Source organism: Chiloscyllium punctatum, chromosome 25, assembly GCF_047496795.1.
Source record: "Chiloscyllium punctatum isolate Juve2018m chromosome 25, sChiPun1.3, whole genome shotgun sequence".
NCBI lineage: Eukaryota > Metazoa > Chordata > Chondrichthyes > Orectolobiformes > Hemiscylliidae > Chiloscyllium > Chiloscyllium punctatum.
Genome location: NC_092763.1, coordinates 20,789,637 through 20,813,469, shown reverse-complemented (window position 1 = coordinate 20,813,469; position 23,833 = coordinate 20,789,637). Strand labels below are relative to the sequence as shown.

The following is a 23,833-nucleotide window of genomic DNA, read 5'->3' as shown; positions in this document are numbered from 1 at the left end:
ATACCTATTAAACTCCATGAGATCATGTGAACATGAGGTCATCCATAGGAATGCCCATCATTGATTACGTGTTTTACAGGATTGGGTGCATGGAATAGAGGGGAAGAACACAGTGACCACCAAATGTGATTACTGTAACACAAAATGTATAAAAATGCTGTATTTCTCTGTAAAAATCAAAGTGTGTCATTGATCTACTTTCCAATCTGAGCCAAAGATTAAGAGAATAATCGTGTTCTCACACCAAGGTCAGATTCGGGGAAGATCCTTTGGCCCTCTCCCTGCATTAACCAGTTTTTGCTTGAATAAAAGTCTGCCATTTGCCTGATTCCCACCTCTTCTTGAGTCTTTGTTCCCAGACCGACAGCCTGCCTCTCTTCTGTGGTTACATCGTGGCCAGGTCTCCTTCAAAGGGGGGGCATACAATATCTGCTGACTCACTTGAGGCCTTCAATAACCAGAGGTGTAAATGGTGCAATGTCAGCCCTGGAAATGGTATATACATTTGATATGCCTTCTTTGTATTTTTTTTGTCAGTTCCCCTTTAGAGGGTGATTCATTATTTCATTATGTCACTTACTTCTAGTTTTCTGAAATGAGTATAAATAGATACACAGCTGGACCACACCATTAGTAGTTAGGAGGCACTGACCTGTTATGTTACATCCTGTAATTAAATCCACTAACAAGGAAAGAAAACAATATTCTCTGAATCCTGTTATAGAATAGCATAATTAATATAGGACAGAAGGAGGCCACTCAATGTATCATGTCTGCACTAACTCTCTAAATAAATAATTCATCGTGTGTCTTTGACATCTTCTCCCTATAAACCTATACATTCCTCTTTACTCGGGTAATCATCAAATTCTGCCTTGAATGACTTGATTGAACTTGCCTCCATCTGGCTGACCAATGGGAAAATAAAGTCAATACATGGACATTGATTACATCTTTGCTGAAGAAGAAAAAGGCAATGATCTTGGGACTGTCATTTCCAAACAAAAACATTGCAATTGAACGCTGAAACTCTGCAGTTGAAACTCCCTTCTGTAATGGGATTTGTGAAATAAATAATGTGGTGATCGATGAGTGCTCCTTGAGAGATTAGTTGCCAACCAGATTGCAAGTTAAAGTCTACCATGGCATGGACAGTCCATGCAAAACAACACACTACAAATGGCTAGATTCATTGGTCGATGACAGGTGGTGTGTGGGATAAATCCATAATGTCGACCAGTGACCTTGGATGGAACTATAATTAGTTCCACCTTTTCTGAGCACTTGAACATCCTAAATGTAGACATAAGAGCACTCATCAAGGCAAAAGTCTCAGAGAAAAATTCAGCAAGCTATATGACATCACATAAGGCCATCAGAGATAAAATTTAGCCTTATGGATTTAAGAACGCATAACAGAGATGGTTCAAAAGAGAGAAAAAGTCTGGAAAATGTAATGCAGGCAATGAAAAGACAAATGATTCTTGAATATGATGACCATACTATGAGGGTACATTTGTCGAGGTTAACTGGGAGTAATTGTAAACCTCAGAAGCAGAAGATGATGAGTCACCCTACAGATCACATAGATTTATTGCAAGATATGAGGAACAGAATATAATTTGAATGGGGATAGATGACAGTAAACAAATCATTATGAATGCATAACACTGGGTTATTTTTCCACAAAGGACAAATTCTGAAAATCAGTACGACATTAACATATAAACTTAAAGGGTGAGTGAATAGAGGAATGTGACCATTGTAGAGACAAAAAGGAAGATCATAGTGAAATTCAAACATTGCCGAAATATCCAAGGTGATGGATGAGAACTAGGGCCAAACCTAATGAACCACAGATCGTTGGAGACCTGTATTCTTCGGCTGAAAATGCCTAATGGGTTCTGATTGATTGATTTACTGATTGAGTTTTGATCAAATTGAATACAAAAAGGCACGTGCACTTTGGTAAAAAGCAAATTTATTTGCTTACTCAACTCTCGGTATATGCAAACTCATGAGTGAGTCTGTTAGCTGAAACTACTTTAGATATATTCAACATGACTCTATGACTCTAAGTAAGTCTCACTGCCTTCTTCACATCAGGGACTTCCTGGGTGATGGCCTGCACTTGTAGCTCTATCTCAGCTTTTACAGCATTAGTCCGTAAACTACAGTCTGATAGTGAAAGGTCGCAATGGCACTATTGTAGGGTCAGTATTGAGGGAGTGCCACACTGCCACAAGGTCAGTGCTAAGGGAGCACCATACTGTCGCAGGGTTAGTATTGAGGGAGTGTTGCACTGTTGCAGGATTGGTGCTGAGGGATTGCCATACTGCCACAGGATCAGTACTGAGGGAGTGCCGTACTGCTACAAGGTCAGTACTAAGGGAGTGCCGTACTGTCACAGGTCAGTACTGAAGGAGTGCCACACTACCGCAGAGTCTGTGCTGAGAGAGTGATGGAAAGGATTTCCCCTTATTAAGATGATTCTGAATCTGATATTATCTACAGTATTGCCATTCGGAGTACTTTCCTGAGTGATCCTCTGTGATCCTCTGTGCTTGGTGGTCACAAACAAATCCAGGTATTGCTGTAAAAGCAGCCTAATCCTGCTTTCACACTCAGCTTGCTTCTCATGTATTGTTCTTCATTTGCTTATTGCTATGTCCAATTAGCCTTTATTTATGCATCCTTTACAGTCCGGTTTGGAGATATCATTTTTGGGACTAACACTACAAGACTGAATATGAGCACTGAGTCTGTATTGAGGTCCTGACAATTGGACATACTTGGGTATTTCCAGGGGAAGTTCTAAATTCTCACAGGCAGTTCATTTACTTTCTAGGACCCTCTGTGAATCTCTACAACTCTGAGCTAAATATGGATACTTCAGACAGTTCTGTAGTACTCACCAGACGAGACAACTGAAAACCATCATCTGAAATGTTGGAGTGAATTTAAACAATTTGTTGTAGGGAGGAAGAAAGGACAATATAAAGTTGAAATCCAGGCTTTGAAAACCTTTAAACATGCAGGATTATATATTAAGCAGGCTAGGTCATGAGTAACATTGAATCAAAAATCATGCTTAGAAACATTAGTCATATCCTGATAAACTAGAACACATTCTCACATAGATACTTCTGCATTCAGAGAAGAAACAGTGTTGTTATAAATATTGACTTAGCAGTTAAACTGACAGCGTGCTAAGAAGCACCCCAGGACACTTATAGTATTGGAATTTCATATTATGATGAAACATGTTGCAGCTGAGGAGGTTCTGAAGGCAAATAAACCTGAAAGAAATTAAATTGGAGCAATGTGCACTCAGGTCTCCAGCCTTGGATGATTCAAAACATATAACATTAGTCGTTTTTAAGTGAAACATGACACGCCAGTATTCCAGATCGGCATTTGTGTACAGCTGGGTTGTTCGTACTCTTGGTGAAAATGGAAAATATTGTCCTTTTATATTTTATATTGTCCTTTTATATTTGGAAATATTTGGAAGCCAAGATAATAAAAAGAGGCAATTAAAAGTATCTTAAGTGTAGAAACAGTGATGCTACTGGAAGTGATAGATATGAGATTCTACTTCTGTAACACTCTGAAAGAAATTCAAAAGGCAAAATGCATTCTGAGAAAGGATCACAGTTGAATGTTATTTGAACAATCTTTTTATTTGAAACTATGTTAATTTGATGAGAATGTCACAGACAAATGTTTGAGCATTTAGCTCACTTGTGTAAAGGAAATGTTGGAGAGAAAAGAGAGTCCAAAAACGATGCAAAGTGCCAATTAATAGACTGCTTTACAAAGGTGAATTATTTGGAGGTTCTGTAATAATGAATTGTGAGAAATAGGGAAAACCAAAGTTGATTAAAAAGTACAAACAATCATTTTAAAAAGATTCTGTTTCAAGACAAAAAGGAGCAATCTGTAAATGTTCGGTTGATTGTTATGTTAAAAAGACATAGAAGTAAGAGACATTGTATGAGATTGTACAGAAGATGAGTCAGTCCACAGGTAGTTTTCAGGCCTACTGTGATTGGTGGGAACACATAGGTTGGGTGCATCATCACCTCCACTATGACACTTCAGTTTGTCTTGTTGGAATTTTACTTTTTGATCCAATGCCCCTTCAGAGCTATTTTGTTTAATTTGTCTATTTCAAAATAGCAGCAAGAGAATTAGAACAGCACTAGACAGGTAGATAGGGGGAAGAGTTCTGTAATGCTGCATACTGTGAAGAAACCTACTAACAAGGAAAAGATCAGTGCCCTTGTTTGAACTTTACTTCCTGGCTGGGATCCGTTTAAAACCAGGACTCACGTTGTTGCACAACTGACATAAAACTACGCCTTCAATGCATCATTTGATCCACAAACATATTTGTTTAAATTCTGCAGCTTCCCTTCTGCACCATTCATTTCCTTAGGTGGTTCCAAAAACATTTCTCTTTATTCTGCAATATATTCTGCAGAAATTTGGCTTTTCCATCTACCAACCTACATTCCCATGGATATATTACTAAAGAGTGAAGAACATTTTTTAGATTAGATTACTTACAGATTAGATTACTTACAGTGTGGAAACAGGCCCTTCAGCCCAACAAGTCATTTTCATGATTACTTTTCAGACACTGAGAGATTGCCCTTTAAAGATTCTGATCATCAAGTCTCTGTTCACAACCCAAGCTATTAGACTTCCTTCTGTTTAATACGTCTCACTAGGAAGTTATTTTTTTTATACATATCCGTGATGCAGGTGCTCAAATGCTCAGTAATACCTCTGTACCATGTCCTACCTGACAATGGGCAGAAGAAAGGTCAGTCAAAGTTGTACCTGGGCCATTATCTGTTTTGGCAAACACCCAAATAAGTTATGGTGGGAGTATATCGGAATGGTGGTGGATATTTAGGAACATTGTTTACAAGCTGAGCAAGAACTGTTTTGTTAAATATTCATATCTGAGGAGTAACCAGAAGTTGCATAGGGTTAGATGTTTCTGTAGAATCCAGCTTCATTCTGTATCTTTCCCCTCTGTGTTGCTTCAAGTACGGACCCCAATCAGGAGCTGATGTGCAAGCAGCAGATATTTTCTGTGAATGGAAAAGTAAAATGTTTAATCATTTCTGATTTTTATCTGCCACTAGCTTCCCATTAAAAATAAATCTTGTTCCTAATCAGATTATCTTGGAGTTTGTACTAACCTATGGCAATTCATCTTCTACTGAAGAATATTTAACCTGGACATTTATTAACGAAGCAGCTACAATCTTGTGTAAGTTCTAATTTTGCATATGCAACATATTGGCAATGAGATACAGTCGAGGAACTTGTCTCAAATCTAAATGGTTGAAACATCTTGAATGCACCTATTGTCATGGCAGTTTAAGAAGAGGGGTCAATAATATATTCTATCTTGGTAAAAGGACATCAGTACCATAATTATTTAACACATAGGATGCACCACTAAGGAATCATAATTACTTTAATTAATCAATCAATCAATTACTCAATCAATCATTAGTTTCTCATTCTGGAAACACTGAGCATTAAATTGACCCTTACAGCCTCTCCTCTTGGAGCTGTATAAGGCCATATAAGGGTTAAAAGCGTGGTCAGAATTGCTTATATACACTTCAGCTTGGAAATGCTCGTAATATTATTTTGGTAAAAGATAAACATGCCAGAAACATCTACGATTGATTTGTACATGTGAATTAGAAAGAACTAAAATCTACTGTTAGTTTCTGCTGGAGCTCTGCTTTGTGTACTATTCCAGTGAATCCAACTCAAATCATTAATTTTAACTAAAAAGAAATTGACAGTTCCAGGCCATATTTACATGCATTTTATGTGTAAAGTCAGAAAAATTCTGTACATTAAAAGGAACTATTCTGTCTTCTTCCATCCTGTTCTTTTCAGGAAGGCTAAGGAACCTTAAGGTGATTAAATCCCAAATTAAGTGAGTGTTTTAGTAAATGCATTAATCCATTAAATGTGTCCACACAATTTTGATTTATGACCACCACAATATATACAGCCACACTTTGATTTCCACGTCTTTGAAGACCGTAATGTGAACATAGATTTATGTGTGGGCTCTGCGGATATTCTTTCCAATATTCTTCAATTTTAACATTATATTGACTCTGCTTGATGATATCCTGTTTTTCTAAATATCCTGCTACCACCTCCTTAAAAATGGATACTAGGATTTTCCCAATAACCAATGTTAGTTAACTGACATGTAGTTTCTTGTTTTTTGCCTCTCTCCTTTGCTGAATACAAATGGTATCAAATAACAATAGCGGATGAACAGAATAGGTACTTTACATTAGTCCTCACAGTGGAAGACACCAGCAGCATACCAGAACTTCAAGAGAATTGGGAGCAAAGGTGAGTGTAGTGGCCATCACCAAGGGAAGGTGCTTGGGAAGCTGAAAGGTCTGAAGGTGGATAAATCAGCTGGACCATTTGGACTATACTCCAGAGTTCTGAAGGTGTCGGTTAAGTACATTGTAGAGGTATTGGTAGTGATCTTTCAGGAATCACTGGAGTCAGGGAGGTTCTGGAAAATGGCTAATGTAACATGCCTGTTTCAAAATGGAGGGAGGCAGAAGACAAGAAACCTTTGACTAGTTAGCCTGACTTTGGTCATTGTAAGATTTTTAGAGTCCATTATTGAGGATGACATTGTGGAGTGCAGAAGAACTTCAATTATCCGAATGAGACGCACGGGCAGTATTTCGTTCGGATAACTGATTATTTGGTTAATTGATTCAATGCCTCTCCTCTGGGACTCTGAAGTTTCCTTTTTCTTTGCTCTGACTTGCTCCCTCTTTCTGTCTCAGGGTTTGTTTCTGAGCAGACACACACTTGTGTGTAAGGGACCTGCAGCATTGCTGAAGCCTCCCCCCACGGCCTCCCCACCACCCCACCGCCATCCGTTCAATGGGATTGACACAGCAAGCACTTACTAAGTTTGCTCCCTGTTCAGGAGACTAAGCAGCAGCACACCGTGCATGAGCCCGCCCCACACACCCCCGTCTTCCCCCACTCCCCAATCCTGTCCAACCCCGCCCCCCCCCCAACTGAACCAGCCACCCTCACCCCTGTGCGGCCCCCTGTTCAGGCCCCTCCTCCGGGCACCGGACCGGACACCAACAGCACAACTGTCAAACGCACACACGCGCAGCCACACGCAGCCACACACACACACACACACGTTTTAGTGCAATTTTTTGACAAGTTCCACCTTTGCCCTGTTGGAGAGATTATCTGGGTAAGTGGGTTTAGGGTACATCCCTGTGTAGAACTCCAGGGAAAGTGTGGGGAGATGGAGAGAGGATGGGTGGTCAGTCATTTAGAGACAGTGCTTGGGCTCCCATTGATGTCCAGGACTGTTCTTGGCAGCATTTCAGTAAGCCGAATTCACTTTTAATCATTGTAAACAAAAGACGCGATCAATGTTGGTAACCCCTCTTTGATGTAATGTTTCTATCGGGACCTTGAGACCTTCTTCAGATAATCCAAAATTCAGATAATTGATATTTGGATAATTGATGATCCTCTGTACTTGAAAGTGTATGAGAAAAGAGGACTGAGTCAGCACAGCTTCGTCAATGGGAGATCATGGTTGACAAATCTGTTAGAATTCGTTGAGGTGGTAACGAGCAGGTTAGGCATAGGAGGGCCAGGGATATGATCAATTTGGATTTCCAGAAAGCCTTTGACTACTGCACTGACCTCTTATTTTAACACCCTAAGATGAAGCCCACAGGACCTGGGGACTTGAAGCTTGTAGTTCCAACAACCTTCTTACTACCACTTCACTGGTGATTTTAATTTTCTTAAGCTCCTCTCTCACTTCCATTTCTGAATTTACAGCTGTTTCCAGGATGTTACTTATATCATCTGTGGTGAAGATTAATACAAAATATCTGTTCAATTCATTTGCCAACTCTTTATGTTTCATTGTTAATTTCCTCGACTTCTTTCTTTCGGACAGATTCTCACTTCGCTAATGATTTACTTTTTAAACTAGTAAGATTTATTTTCTTATTTTCATATTTTATTGTTTTCCTTCTTAGTGTTTTAGTCACTCTTTGCTGTTTATTATATTCGAAGCAATATTCTCATCAGCTCACCTTTGTGCAATTATATACTTTAAGTTGACACTATCTTTAACTGCTTAGTTAACCACAGATGGTGTGTCACAAATAAAAACAGAAATTGCTTACACCTAAAGTGCATTGTCTAACTGGAGATATCACCTCTTCTAAATTGATAAACCTTTAATTATTTAGGGACAAAGACTTGAAAGGAATCTGAATTTTACATTTTAATCAGCAGTCTACCTCCTAATTCATTAAAATTAGCTGGCCTTGTTGAATCCTTTAAAGCTAGATTAGATTACTTACAGTGTGGAAGCAGGTCCTTCAGCCCAACAAGTCCACACCAACCCTCCGAAGAGCAACGCACCCAGACCCATTCCCCTAACACTATGGGCAACTTAGCATGGCCAACTCACCTAAACTGCACATTTTTGGGCTGTGGGAGGAAACCCATGCAGACACAGGGAGAATGTGCAAACTCCACACAGACAGGTGCCTGAGGCGGGAATTGAACCCAGGTCTCTGGCGCTGTGAGGCAGCAGTGCTAATCACTGTGCCACCGTGCTAGCATGTTAACATTTTGCTTATAACTAGTGTGTCTCATTCCTCTCTATCATACCATGTCTGAGGAATGAGTGGAGCTCCAAATGCTTGTGATTTCAAATAAACCTAGTTACAAACCACACAACACCAGGTTATAGTCCAACAGGTTTAATTGAAAGCACTAACTTTCGGAGCACTGCTCCTTCATCATGAACTACCTTTGTACACCCCAGTCCAATACTGGCATCTCCAAATCAAATAAACCTGTTGGACTATAACCTCCTGTTGTTTGATTTTTGATTATTTATCATTGGAACATACCTATTCTCTACATATTTTGAACTATGCAAGTATGTGTCTGCTATTACATCTCAACTGATCTATCCCTTGAATTAAGTTGCCAGTTCAGTGAAGTTAACTCTGCTTTCCTACTCTCATAATTGCCCTTATTTCAATTTAAAATGTTAATCGGAGACCTACTGTTCTCCCCCTCAAACTTAATTTAAGATTCAATCAAATGATGATTCTGCTTCCTGGAGGGACATTTATGCTGAGGTCAATGATTAATCCTATCTCATTGTATAACACCTTCTGCAGCATAGTTTGCTCTCTGGCTAGCTGCAGATTGTGACATTTGAAGAAAGTACCCTGAAACCATTCAACAAACATCTCATTTAGGCTACCCTTGGCCATTAGGTTTTTCCAGTCTCCATGAAGAGTAAAATCCCCTGAAATAGCCAAAGTGCATAGTTGGTCTGTACAATGTAACTCTTGCGGGTGTCTCTGTGGATATGTACTGGAAAGGAGTCAATGTTTTTTGTTACATTTACATTCCAGACAATTATGGGAATAGACATTCATCTTTTCTGCTGATTCAAACTTATCAGAAAGCTTTAAAGCCACAACGTTTAAAGGGTTTAAGGTACTGTCTCTAAAGTACTCTATCTTGTGGCAGACAACCAGAATTTGAGAAAAAAAAGTTTTCCCATCATGGCCTCTCTCCCATCTGTATAGTGCCTTTGTTGCGGACCAGGCCAGATCCCCTCAAAATATTTCAAGAAGGTATCTCAAACCCTAACGTTTCTTGTTGTTTTAAGCAGGTGTGAAGTCAGCTGGAGAGAGATAGAGATAGATAGAGAGATAGAGATAGATAGAGAGATAGAGGTAGGAATTGTTTCTTTGGGTCCAGCAGCTTCTCTGGGTTCCCAGCTAAGTCTTGACCAGCAGCTACAAACTAAACAGCTTGCTAAAACCAAAACAAACCAGAGGAAAACTGAGCTGGGAGAACTGGCCACTCCCCTTTCATTGTACAAGTGTTTCTTTTAAACTTGAAAGCCTTTTGCCTGAGGCAGTATCTGTTAGCTATAATCAAATGGGCCCTAAAAGCCATACAAACCAAACACATTGGAACCAATGTGTTTACGATCTCTCTCAGAAAAAAAACAAGGATAGAATAACCTTGTAAAATGAGCAGCATCATCACACCTTTCTAACTTTATAATGATCTTCCATTGAAGGTACTTTGGGCATTTGGAATACTTCAGAAATCATCTTACATCACCTTTAAAATTTATGAAGGTGTAACTCTACCTGGCACAAGGTGGAGCCCTCAGCTTGAACTACTTTCCATACTGCTACAATGGGAATCCACATAATACTGAAGACTATCATACACCATCCCAGTGCTGTTGCCCAGCCAGGATATTCGACAAGTCCGTATGTTTGCCGGGTGAATGTTGCTAAGGACCAGAAGAAGATTACCTAATGAAATGGATGCATAGAGCAATATCAGAAAGAGAATGAGAGATTGTCTAAAGTTTGATTACTTTCTGTAACATCTCCTTACCGCCATCAAACACGGGGTGATAAAAAACCAGAAGACTCTCCACCACAGCCAGAAGAGCCAAGTCCTTTCCCCAATCATCATCTCAATGTCCTTGATGAATCTGTTCAGCCCTGTATACAACAAGGAAGCAGGGAGACACCATCACTCACTCTGTCATATCTTCAGGGCAGCTTGTTTACTGTCGAAGTTCATCTTTTGCTGGATGGCACTAATGAACAGGTTAAACCAGAAAAGAGGTCACTCAGGATTTCAGACAGGATGAGAAAATTATGTCCTGATATCTCAATGTGTTTTGGTTTAAAATTTTGATTGATAATGCAGCATCTTAGTCATTTTACTAGTACTATATAGATGCAGATTGGATTATTTTTCTCAGTTATGAACTATATGTTGACAATGGCATGTGTGTAGCTACATTGAAAAAGAAATCACTTATTCATAAATCTTTGACTGTTCCCTCAGCAGCTGCAGACACTCGACACTTCTCATCTGATGAGGAGGAGGGTGCTTGTTCTTATGCAGCCACTCGCACCAGGGTAGATCGACCAAGCTCAGTGGGTAAAGACAGGTCAGCACTGCAAGCAAATCATAGCTGCAAGCCCCTTTGTTGGAGGCTGAAATCATTCAGGTCTCTGACATTCTGGGAAGGGCTGGAACCAAACTAGGTACTGAGCACCTGATTGAAAAAGACTCTTTGAAGTCAAGTGTCAACTGAAAGCTTCTGCGTGTACAGCACCAGATATGTGGAAATGTAGCAGGGATTCTAAGGTGGAGTGTTGAACTCTGTGGCAGAGAGTGAAGGACTCCATGCAGGCTATGAGACCTAAAATTGCTCCCCTTGCAGAACGAATAGCTGCCTCCATTGAGAGACTGTCAAGGGCAGCCAAGCTTAGCAGTTCACTGATGGGACATGCATCATGCATTCTGACCTGCCTTGTACCTGAGCAGCAGTGCCCAGAATCTGAGTGAGGGGTGGGAGGCTTGGGGGGAGGAGGGGTCAGGAATGAGCAGCTAATGAGGTATGTCTTAGGGTACTCAATGAGGTCATCCACCCCACTGCTCCTCTGCCAGTGTTGCAGTGACAGATGGCACTCCTGCTACTGTCCAGGAGAACCCCGTGATGCCGAGGTCCTCACAGTTTTAGGTGGTCTGAGAAATCCTGCCAAAGTCATTCCAGGCAAAGGACATAAAGGCGAGCAGCCTGTATGTAGTACAGCTGGTAGTGAACTGGGGCACCATCACAAAGAATCAAGAAAACTTATTAATCACACAGGGGTTCACAAAGATGGTTTGCTTCAGTTTGTAGAAATGTGGGTTAGAGTCCGGATTAAATGATAGTTTTGCAGGTACTTGCTTTTCTGGCTTCACTTGTGCTCCATCTGTGTGCTGTCCTGGTGTGGACTGATTTAACCAACTGCTGTGTGGATGTTTGGGAAATGTGGCAAAGATGCTACTGTATAATAAATTCCATATTCCATGCTAACCAACTAATTTTAAGAGATATCTGGATATTCCTCTGCCATCCAAAGTAGGACACTTCCTTCTGCAGCTGGAATATTGTCCCTTCCTCACCTACAGATTCATTGCCAGACATGTGGCTCAGCCAAATAAATCATTTCCTTCCAAAGGCCTCCGCTCTCTGGAGTGAATCATGAGAACATAGCTAACCAAATGAGCGGATATAAACCTTGGTCCGATACTGAAAGTAAGAAGCATTTGGTCATCTATACATTGCGTCAGTCACCACTTTAATACCATGGTGTACCAAGGAAGATGTTACAAATGAAGTTGGGTGATACCTAGAATGCAAAAGTATCCCAGGCTACTCTTAACTCCAACTGACCTGAGAATCAGCAGAAAGGGGAGCTCAACTGGCAAATAGCTGTACAATCTGGGGTGAAGGTGTTTGAACAACATTTTGAGTCGAAGTTAACAAGAAAATGCCAGTCAGACCATTTTCTCTATTAAAACCAAGCATGATCCAGCAAGATCAAATATACCACGAGAGAAAGATGCAAAAGGCATTGATAAAGGATCAGCATGTCCTGCAGTATGATTACTCTGTTTCTCTATACAGATGCTGTCTGACCTGCTGAATATGTCCAGAATTTAGAGTTTTTCAATGGCTGGAGGCACTGCCTCTCTCATGTTAGCTTCTGGAACTAAATGGAGAGATATTTGATGATTTGATAATGAAGGAGAACTTTTGTATTCTCAAACTTTATGTCGAACAGGAAGTTGAGAACTTTCCTTGTGTAAACCTGCTCAATTTAATTACTTCATTTTATTTGAATACTTTTCTTGATACATTTACCATAGATCCAGCTTAGACCCATCTGTTCCAGTAGGGCTGATACAATGAGAACCCATCCGATGCAGTAATGATCAATTAAATTTATCCAGTAAATCCCAGCCTAATAAGGAACGAACAATTAGAAAGTGTACCACATGAAGAAAACATTCTAATTTTCTAGATTGTATGGTAAATTGCCAAAACCAGAGACATCAACCTGAGCAGAAGTATTCAGTACTATTGCTATCATGTATGTTCCACCTGTGAGGTTGTCAAAAAAATGCCATTGACAATTATATCTATATACTCAGCAACCGTCCCTCACATAATCTTGCTCCCAGCCTTAACACCCAATGTTCCCGGTCAGTAAACAACATAGCCCTTCTCTGCAGGTCAGTGATCTCAGCACTTAAAAGAGGATGCCCTGTTTGACTAAATCCTGTGATGCATGGGGATTGGGGTTATCATTTAGATAGGTGTGGTACAGGATGGGCCTGTATCCATTGGAGTTTTGAAGACTAGGAGTTGATCTTTTGAGATTTTGAGGGTTTTGATGGGATGGTTGCTTTCCCATTCTTAGATAAAACAGGATGAGGAGGCACAATTTAAGAATGTGGGATCTCACTTTTAAGAAGCAAATGTGAGAATTTTCTTTCTTTGAGGTGGCTATATGTCTGTGGAACCATTAAAATGGAGTAGCAGCACTATACAATGTTTATAATATTTTTCACTGTATTTTGAAAAAATGACAATAAATCAAATCAAATCAAATCAAATGTACCTGCATGTCTCAGTAACCCTCTGTATTTAAAGCACAGTAAGATTCTGGATTTCCTGGTTTCCTGGCTATGGTCCTCAGTTTAATGGTTACTTTAAAGAATGGGCATATCTGACAATGCCAGACTCCCTCTCGTCACTATTGTGGCACATCAGCCTATCTATTTGCTTCAATTGTTGATTGAGATTCACAAACATCTTTTGACCTGAAGGCAAGAGTTTTACAAACAGAACCAAACTGAAAGCGAGATGGAAATTTACCAAATGACATAAAGGGAACTATTAGACAATGTCCTTTTGATTTAAAAATGTACATAATGTATGTCTGATTTGCATGGTGTTAACAAAGCTAAGTCAATGCTCTAATCAGGCTCTATGTTGAGCAACAGATAGAGATGTTTCCAAACTGTCACTACATTACATTAAATAAACAAGGGAAAATATACGACAAACAGATGTTTTTATTTATTACTCAATGCAGTGAAATTCTAACCTCAGATTTCTAACTATTAGGCAGAAATATCACGAATTATTGAATGACAGCATACCTGTGTTACAAGTAAAAGGCTGAGGAAATAAAATATCATACAAACAGCAGTTGTCAGAGAAAGGCGCCTTGATCGTAGAAATTTGGGGAACTGGTCCTGGATGGCTGTTATAATTGTTTCTGATGATAGGAAGGAAGTGAATTGAAATCAGAACTTTATTGATAGTTTACACAGAAACACACTCTTTGCTGCTGATTATCATCAGGAATCCTCCCTCAGCCAATTAACTACTACCCCTTCATATTGAATGCTACATAGAAGTACTGAGGATACAAGGGTTTAGAATGTATTCAGGTGGAGGACTTCAGTGTTCATCAGTGAGAGTAACACCATTACTAACTGAACTGGGCAAATCTCGAGGGGTGTATCTGTTAGACTGGGCCTGCAGCAGATGGAGAGAGAACCCACAAGAGGAAAACATAGACCTTATCCTTGCCAATCAACCTGTCACAGATGCATCTGTCTCAGATAGTCATTGGAAAAAGTGACAACAACAGTCATTGTTGTCTCAAAAGTCAACAACAAAGACACCTTCATCAAATAGTATCAGGCTAAGATCAGATCTAGTGAATAAAAACTAGATAAATTACTAAAAAAATGTAGGCATTGTAAATCTTTAGCACTAATAGAATTTGATGTATTTATTCTCATGTGCACTGGAGTACAGTGAAAAGCTTTGCTTACGAGCAGTAAAGGCAGATCATAGTAAGCAAGGATGTACAGATCAACAAGACTAAGGCAGAAGCATACAGGTTACATTGCACAGGGCGTGCACTAGGCGAGAGCAACGTTAGCAAGGTCAGTGTTATTTGAGGCTAGAGAGTCCATTCATCAATCAAATAATGGCCTGATAAAAGCAGTTCTTGAACCTGCTGGTGTGTGTGTGTATTCAGGCTTCTGTATCTTCTGCCTGATGGAAGAGGTTGTAGGAGATCATTATCAATGTTTTCCTTGATGATGTTGGCAGCTTTTCTGCAGCAGTGAGCCAAGAAAACGGAGTCCATGAATGGAAGGTTGGCTTCCATGATGGTCTGGGCTGTGCACACCATCTTCTGTAGTTTCTTACGGTCCTGGGCAGAGCAGTTGCCATACCAGGTCATTATGCATCTGGACAGCGTGCTTTCAATGGTGCATCTTTAGAAGTTGGTGAGGAACCTTATGGAAATGCCAAATTTCCTGAGCTGCCTGAGGAAGAAGAGGTGTTGTTATGCCTTCTTGACCGTTGCATCTACATGAGAAGCCTAGGACACGTTTTTGGTAATCGGCACTCCGAAGAACTTGAGGGTCTCCACCCTGTCATCCTCAGTTCCGTTGATGTAGACGGGGGTGTGTTGTCCTCCTTTCTTCCTGAAGTCAGTGTTCAGCTCTTTAGCTTTACTGACATTGAGAGAGAGGTTGTTCTCAATTAACCACGTCACTAAGCCCTCCGTCTCCCCTCTGTATTTTGACTCATCGTTGTTAGATATCCGTCCAATTGTGGTGTTGTCATCAGCAAACTTGGAGATGGAAGTGTATTCAACTACAATATGTAGCTAAAGAATAGAATCCATATACTGTAGAAAAGGTCATTCAGCCCAGCAAGTCCACACTGACTCTCCGAAGAGCATCCCATGCAGATCCACCTCCCTACCATATCAATGTCACTCCTGCACTTCCCATGGCTAACCCACCTAGCCTGCACATTCTGGACACTACATGAAAATTTAGCATGGCCAGTCCACGTAACCTGCACACCTGTGGACTGTGGGAGGAAACTGAAGCACTCAGAGGAAATTCATGCAGACACAGGGAGAATGTGCAAACTGCACACAGACAGTCGCCAGAGGCTGGAATTGAAACCTAGTCCCTGGCGCTGTGTGGCAGCAGTGCTAACCACCATGCCAGCATGTTACCCTATGATTTCATGACTCAATGTTTCACTCACTCTACCAGCATTACCAAGGCAGAGGACCAATCCTAGTACAATAGGGAGTTCAAGAGAGCATGCCAGCAGCAGCACCAGTCCTGAAAAAGGTGTCAAACCTGGTAAGGCTACAGCAAATGATTAAGTACATGTTAATGAGCAGAAGAAACATTCCATAGATAGGGTTAAGTGATCCTACAGCCAAGGGATCAAGTCAAAGCTCTGCAGTCCAGACACATTCAGTCATGAATGCAGTCAGCAAGTAAACAACCAGATGGAGGAAGTGGCTGCACAAACACCCCATCCTCAGAGATGATGAAAGCCAGAAACTTAGATCAAGTAAAGAGGCTGAAATATTTTTTATTCACCTGATGGTCTTTTCTAGATTTCATATCAAACAGGATTAGGAGAGACATAGGTGGAAGAAAGTTGCATTCACTCACAGCAAAAAGGTTTCAGAGAGAGAGAGGCAATATTCCCAGCAGAAATCCCAGAGTGACTGGAAGACTGAGGTTGCCTCCTATCATGGGTAGCTACAGCTTTTGCACCATGGGAGGGGGATAAACAGGGCAATCTGAAGATGTGGATAAGCAAATATCATCAAATGTGATTCCTCATCATTGTTACACTCTCCATAGTGATTGTGAACATTTAGAGAGAAATTTGAACAGCCCAAAGTGGTTAAGTGAAAAAACTAATCCCTCAAGATTCCATCTATTTTATTTATTTATTGTTACATGTATCTTGTTACAAAATACAGTGAAAGGTTTTGTATAGTGTTCCCACACTCTGGCACCACCTAAAACACAGAAAAATGAACCAAGATATAGAATATAAAGGCAGAAAAATTAAGAAATAGAGGAAGTGCCTAACGATAAAGACCTTCTTGCTAGATGCTCCATCATGGGCCTGGTGGTCAGGTAAGAGATGCCTTCTCTGCTCCAGTACCACTAGAATGAAAGTTGTCACTCTTCAGTATCATCTCACCTCCACCAATGCTCTCGCCACTATGAATCCTCCCTGGACCTCACCAATACAAGTGTCATCGATACAGCCTGGTATTGCATTAGCCCAAACTTGACTCCATCACTGCCATGAGTCCCCTTCAGGCCCACAACACTGGAGTAGCTGCTGCTGATGCTGCTGGATCTCATATTGGGCCTGGACTCCCCTCACACTGCTACCGCCATGAATCTGTGCTAGTCACAGGCGCCACTGGGAAAACCAAACTCTCCTCTGCTGCAGCCGCCATGAGTCAGTGCTAGGACCACCTCAATGGTGCAGAAGCCACTGGGAACCCAGTTTGAATTCAAGAAAGCTTTGCTGTATGTAAGAACAAAATGAAACACAATAAACAAAGCAAAAACTACTAACTTAACAATTTTGTAAAGCCTTAGGTTCAAGAACAAAGAGTTTCCTCAAACATTGCAACAGAATCTTAAAAGTTGATTTATTGCTTTCTGCGACTAAACCGAGGCATGTCATGATTTTTAGCAATTCACTTTGATTTTTCAGTATTCCAGGTATTCTGTGAACTATGAGACATCATGAGGATCCTTCTGTTAGCATTTGGCTAAGTGACACTTCAGCTTGTTTCCTAAAACCTCATGACTGCAGATTTCTCAACTCAACTTGGGATTCCATTGCGCTGCTGCCTAGTGAATCAGGAACATGCCTGATTCCTAATAGTCTCTATGCTCCATGTGATGAGTATGGACAGATATACACTGTGTTCTCCTAATCTGCTCCCAAAGTTCTTGTACAGCTCTGGTCCCACAACTGCTTTACAGCTCCTGGAAGACTCTATCTTTCTCTGTTTTCTTAAAGGCCTAAAGAAGCTGGTGGTTGTTTTCTAGAGCAAACACACAAATAAATTGAAAGAAATGCACCTTCCTAACCCCAGAGTCCATTTCCATGGCAACGTGACATACTTTAGGATATCCCAAACTGAAATAAAAACTGAATACTTTTTAACCTTGAAAGCAACCCTCTTATCCTGTGACCTATATAAATAATTTATCTCTCTAATGGATAAAATTGTACTCTTCAGAATTAGTGTCCATCCATAAACCCCTTTATTGACAAGTTGCTTTTGGCTTGCTTTGATCTGAGAACAAAATAAACAACGGTGGATGTTTTGGATAGACAAAGAATTTATGATTTCAAGTTTTCCCCAAAATAACATTGACTTTGTAAGGTAAACACTTGAACCACTCACTGATTCGTAAACATCTTGTTGGTTTTTAACCAGCTTCTCCATCAGAATGTTAACTATGTTTATTTAAAAAATCCATTTTCCTTAACACAACTTACAATATTTCTAAAATCTATACACTAATAATGCCTTTTAATTTTTAAAATCTCTTTCATGGGATGAGAGAATAAAATCCCATGAAACAACTATATGAAAGAGTTAGAACAAAAATGCCTTTAAATTTGATCAAGGTTAATTATAAAGACACTTACCAAGGTTTGCAAACTCACTGCCCAATCCCAGAGTAAGCAGCATGAAGAAAAATAAAATGGACCATAAAGGTGCCCATGGTAAGTGGGCAAGGGCCTCTGGGTAGACAACAAAAGCCAAACCAATACCTAAGCAATAAGTACAATTAGTACAGTAAAATTAATGGTGTTTAATTGTAAACTTATATATGCTTAACTAAATTGCAATCCCAATTGTCAAAATCAATCTTATTTTGCTCAGTAACTGCCTTGTGAATTTTTAAAAATTCTTCAAGCTGAGCAATGTCACACTAGAAAATTAGGTTGTTTCCATTTCCTACAGTTAGAATTCAAATATGCATGACAGATTGCTTTTCTAATGGCTGGAAACTAGGCAGGGATCCATTTACACTAAGTTTTGGTTTTATACTAAAGCCTCTAGATAAGGCACGCAAGGATGGAACCTGAAATAACTTCATAGAGGCCAGTGCCCATCACCAAGTCACTCTTTATTTACTTGTACACAGTACACTGGCTGTGGCCAGCCAGCTCGGAGTCCGTCCTCAACTGAGGAGGTTCTAATCTCCTGCTGACATTGGTCAGCCAAGCCTTTCCTGATTGGCCCAGGTTAACAACCCCAATCAAGAACCTTGTCATCAATGAGATCTACCTGATTCCAGTCAGTATAGAACCTAAACCCACAGATTACAATGTAGTCAATGTTGGCCAGTATTTATCCTTCAATTAACATCACAAAATCTGGTCATTACCATTGTGCCATTTGTGGAAGCTTGTTGTGAGAAAATTGACAGCCACATTTTGTACATAACAAAAGCAACCTCAAGTGATTCATTAGATGTAAAGTGCATTAAGATATTCAGTGATTATGAAAGACAAAAAAAATCTTTCAGAGTCTTTTGCTCTTTCTGCTGTGACACAAGTATCTCCCACAAATGTTGTGGTAGCAGATTGGAAACATCACTGAAAATTCAAGGTCCTACACTAAACTGTGTATTTATAGTGTGAATCAATTGTATTGTGATATTGTATCATGATGATTCAAAGTCCTTGTGATTAAAGGAAAAAGTTCAACAACTCATCTATTAGTCACCACTTCAAAACTTCCGGTTTACAATTAATCCACCAATCTCTACCTGACATAATACAACCACTACTTCACTGTGTAGAATTTCAGAATGCGAAGTCATTTTTTCACCAGGATTACTGCTCTGGATCCCAATGATTGATAATTGCACCTGCAGCCTAGATGAATTATAATTTCAGATCTATCAAACAGATCTCATTTACCTGATTGTGCAACTTCTGAAACGGGCTTGTCCTGTACATGAGCCATGTGTCCAAGGACAGAAAAAATGACAAATCCAGCATACACACTCGTAGCACAATTAGCAACACAGACAATGAAGGTATCTGCGTAACAGTTGTTGTGGAATTTGTTATAAGATGAAAGTGCTGTTAAGCCTCCCATTGATACAGCGATAGAAAAGAAAATTTGTGTTGCAGCATCTTTCCAAACCTAGTAAATAGGAGATAGAATAAATGAGCAGTTGGAGATTTTACTTGAACTCATTCAACAATTACATTGACAAACAAGAACTTTGTTAGCAGCACAGGTCACAATGAGGGGAGAGAAAGAAGCTTCTTTTATCAATAAAAATCATCTCCATTGAGTATTAGAGCCATCAGTTTGTTTCCTGGCCTAACAGTTAATGATAAATTCTGCCTTGGAACATTATTACTTTTCCCTGACATGTGAAAAGTGAAGACCTAGTTTCATTACTGTGGTGTAGTGAATTCTTGTTTTTTGTTCCCTAGCAAACACTTTTTAATAATTGTGGTTGCTTATTGACATGCTACTAAGTCACTGTGTGACTGATAACCATACGCCGCTTTTAATTTTCCACACAAAGATTGCTAAACTAATAATGCAATAGTTGTATGAATGAATATGTTACAAGGTGTTAAAACAAAATGTGTAACAAAAAAAATGTCAGGGTTGCTTTTCGCCCCACTCTGTCTCACTCCATTCTATGAACTCTCATCTCATCCAAACCAATTTTGCCTGTTCCCTCTTTCACTACTTCATGATAGCACATCCATGTAGACCTATCATCATTGCATTATGCCTCAATTCATTCCATCTCATCCTATTCAACTTACTTCAATCAATTCCAGCTCATCCCATCCTCTTTTGTCCAAGTCCATCATATCCACTCCATCCTGTCCTTCTGATACCAGCCTATACTGTGCCATTCCATTCTATCACAGCGGGCCATTGAATTAGGGTTTGGTTAGCTCAGTAGGCTAGCTAGCTGGTTTATAAAACAGAATGACACCAACAGTGTGGGTTCAAGTCCCACGCTGACTGAAGTTACCTTGACGGACTCTCTTTACAATCTCTCCCCTCACCTGAGGTATGGTGACTCTCAGGTTAAACCACCACCAATCATCTCTCTCAAGTGAGGGAGCAGCCCCAGAGGCTGGTAAGACTATAGTGACTTTATCCACCACCTAATTCTATTCTTCCCATTTGTTAAAGCAAGTTGTCAGAAGTATTTCAAAAAAGCCCATCCACAGAGTAATCAGAATAATTGAAATAATGTTTTATATGTTTAAACATGATCCAAAAAAGCAACATTGTACTCTTAAAATGGCTATGTAAAACAGCAAATTAAATAAGACAGAAACATCAAACACAACGATTAAAAAAAAACTCTTGAAATTCAATCACTGACTTTGTTCTAATTACCTGAGCATCAGCCAGTTTGGAGAAGTCTGATTGGCTTCCGATGTAGAATTCAATTCCTTTAGAGGCTCCTTCCAGTGTCAGCCCTCGGATCAGGAGTATAGTCAAAGCCACGTATGGGAATGTTGCAGTTAAGTAAACCACCTGACCATGGAGAGTAATTCTTTTAGATTTTCTATATAGGCTGGTACAACATTTACAGTATTGAGTCCAAATCAGTGGAAATTATATAGGATTGGATTGTAATCAATGCAGATGTTGAAACAAAATGTTATTGAAGGAATAATAATGCACAAAGGGAATATTTAACATTGATATGCCCCATCGTTACAGAATTTAAAAAATATAATTATATCTCATTTATTTTGCATATTCAGTAAAGTATCAAATTTAACAGAAAAATAGAACAGACTATGCTGAAGATCTTTCATTCCTCCACCTGAACAGCTTGGGTTTCTTTCCCATTCTCACTATTGCGACAAGTCTCATTTCATTCAAATAAAATCCTTCCCCCAGTCCTGCACAGCTTTCCACAGCAATTGGAAATTCCTCCAGAATCTCTGCATCAATGAGTGAAACCCTTAGAATGAGGGCAACATTGCAGGGGTGTGGGGGAATTGCTGCTGTTCTTTCCCTCTGGAGAAAGATCTTCAGATCTCCCTCAGGCCTAAAGTGTTGACGAATTATGGATCTCCCATGGCCCAAACAGACATTATTAACATCACCTTGGAGATTAACCAGCCACTTCATAAATCATTTATAAATTTTAGTTTTATTGTCACAGAAAGCTGTATCTGGTCACTAGTTTTCATTCTATTCATCACCAATCATTTACCTTCCCTGATGATTTGATTCCCTTCGATAACGCTGCCCCCACCATCAGTCGGACCAGAAGCAGACAGAGAGCTAAATACCAGACTATCTCCCCAGTCTCATCCATTGAGCTGGTTCGTCGTAAAACTCCTTTACTAAAGAAAATGACAACAAAAACATTGTGTCAGGATAGTATTTAATTCACACAATGACAAATATACAAAAGCTGACAGTCAAGTAAAAACAGATTTTTGTAAGTTAACCAACATAAAGACAACCAATTTAAATTTTAGGAATGAATTAATATGTTGCGATTAAACTTTTAAACTTTCTCTGTGTCTCCTGACTTTCTAAAGATGTGATATTATTTAAACAGTGAGTGCTGATGTGATTCGCAAGAGAACTGATTTGATTTGATGGAGTTCTGATAGTGCTTCATTAACTGCTGTACATTGCACAATTGAAACTATCTGTGTACTTAGTCACCGTAGCATCGAATATTAGATCCCAGTTCAGGATGTTATGAACAGACCAAAACCCCTCAGAATAGATTAAGAAGGTAGCCTAGACCCTAAACCTTTCTTATTTTAAGAAGGTAAATCTAAGGTGTTTTACGTTCCTGAAGCTATTTAACTGGTCAAACTACTTGACATTAAGTAAAACACAATTTATTCTTACACTAGAGCTAAAATACAACAAAAGAAAAAAGAAAAGAATTGGCTTGGTTGTAACACTATTGGAAAACGTAACACAATAAAAGATTAGTTAGCAACTAAACAATAACTATTCCAATACAGCAACATTCCATCAACACATTCCTGGCAAAAGACATATTCAATAAAACAGATTGTTTCACATGCGACTTTAATAAATAGGATAAAGTAACTTCTTAAAGTCATAGTATTGTTGCATGGACCACAGGGTCAGGATGTGTAAATACTCTAGGAGGTCAGATTTCAATCTGTGGGGAGGGGAAGGTGTTAGGGGATTGAAATTGATGGTATGTAGTGGAGCAGATGAAAATGGGTGATCTGAGAAACAACCCAGAGGCTGTTACTACAGAGGCAGATTGGACAAACATCTGACCTTTGTGCACTGGTACTTTGTTGAATTGTTGAATTAACTATAAATCAAAACAAAAAGCACCACAGCCATCTTGTCTTATACCCCTCCACCCCAGTTTACTCCCCGTGCCCTATCCATGCCAACATGTTATCGCATGCCATTACCAATGTAATTGCTCTTCATTCTCCCCAGCCAAACTATAAGATACGACCAATCGCCCTCATTTCCTCATAGTTGATAAAATATGGTGCTGGAAAAGGCAATGCAGGTCAGGCAGCATCCAAGAAGCAAGAGAGTCGATTTGGGCAGGTCCCTTCTTCAGGATTGGGGAAGAGGAAAGAGCCACACAAGGACACCCGCAAACTTGAAGAAGAATTTCTCATCTTCCATCTCGTGAGACGACATCCAGACGGTATGAACATTAAATTCACCAGTTTCCAAAACTCCCCTCCCTCCATCCCATCCCAGATTCAACCTTCATACTCATATCTGCCCTCTTGACCTGACCTACCTGTCCATGTTCCTTCTTACTTGTCCACTCCACCATTCTCACCAACCTATCACCATCACCTCCTACCTTCACCCATATCGCCTCAGTTTCTCCTCGCCCTACCCCCCTTCCCCCATTTATCTTTCAACCCCCTTCCCCCTCCTCAGCCCTGAAGAAGGGTCCTGCCCAAAATGTTGATTCTCTTGCTCCTCAGGTGCTG

The 23,833-nt window shown here is 39.9% G+C and overlaps 1 protein-coding gene across 1 annotated transcript in view; it reads right to left on the bottom strand.

Moving 5' to 3' along the window:
• Positions 1-1,718: 1,718 nt before the first annotated feature.
• Positions 1,719-23,833, bottom strand: part of LOC140495736 (sodium- and chloride-dependent neutral and basic amino acid transporter B(0+)-like) — a 47,203-nt gene continuing 25,088 nt past the window's right edge. The window contains exons 7-15 of the mRNA XM_072594788.1: positions 22,081-22,213; positions 21,249-21,389; positions 19,787-20,015; positions 18,503-18,628; positions 14,134-14,252; positions 12,830-12,929; positions 10,516-10,625; positions 10,260-10,430; positions 1,719-5,105 (exon numbers count right to left, since the gene is read on the bottom strand). Coding sequence (XP_072450889.1) covers positions 4,968-5,105; positions 10,260-10,430; positions 10,516-10,625; positions 12,830-12,929; positions 14,134-14,252; positions 18,503-18,628; positions 19,787-20,015; positions 21,249-21,389; positions 22,081-22,213 — 1,267 coding nt within the window. The 3' untranslated portion in view covers positions 1,719-4,967. The remainder of the gene's footprint in view (positions 5,106-10,259; positions 10,431-10,515; positions 10,626-12,829; positions 12,930-14,133; positions 14,253-18,502; positions 18,629-19,786; positions 20,016-21,248; positions 21,390-22,080; positions 22,214-23,833) is intronic.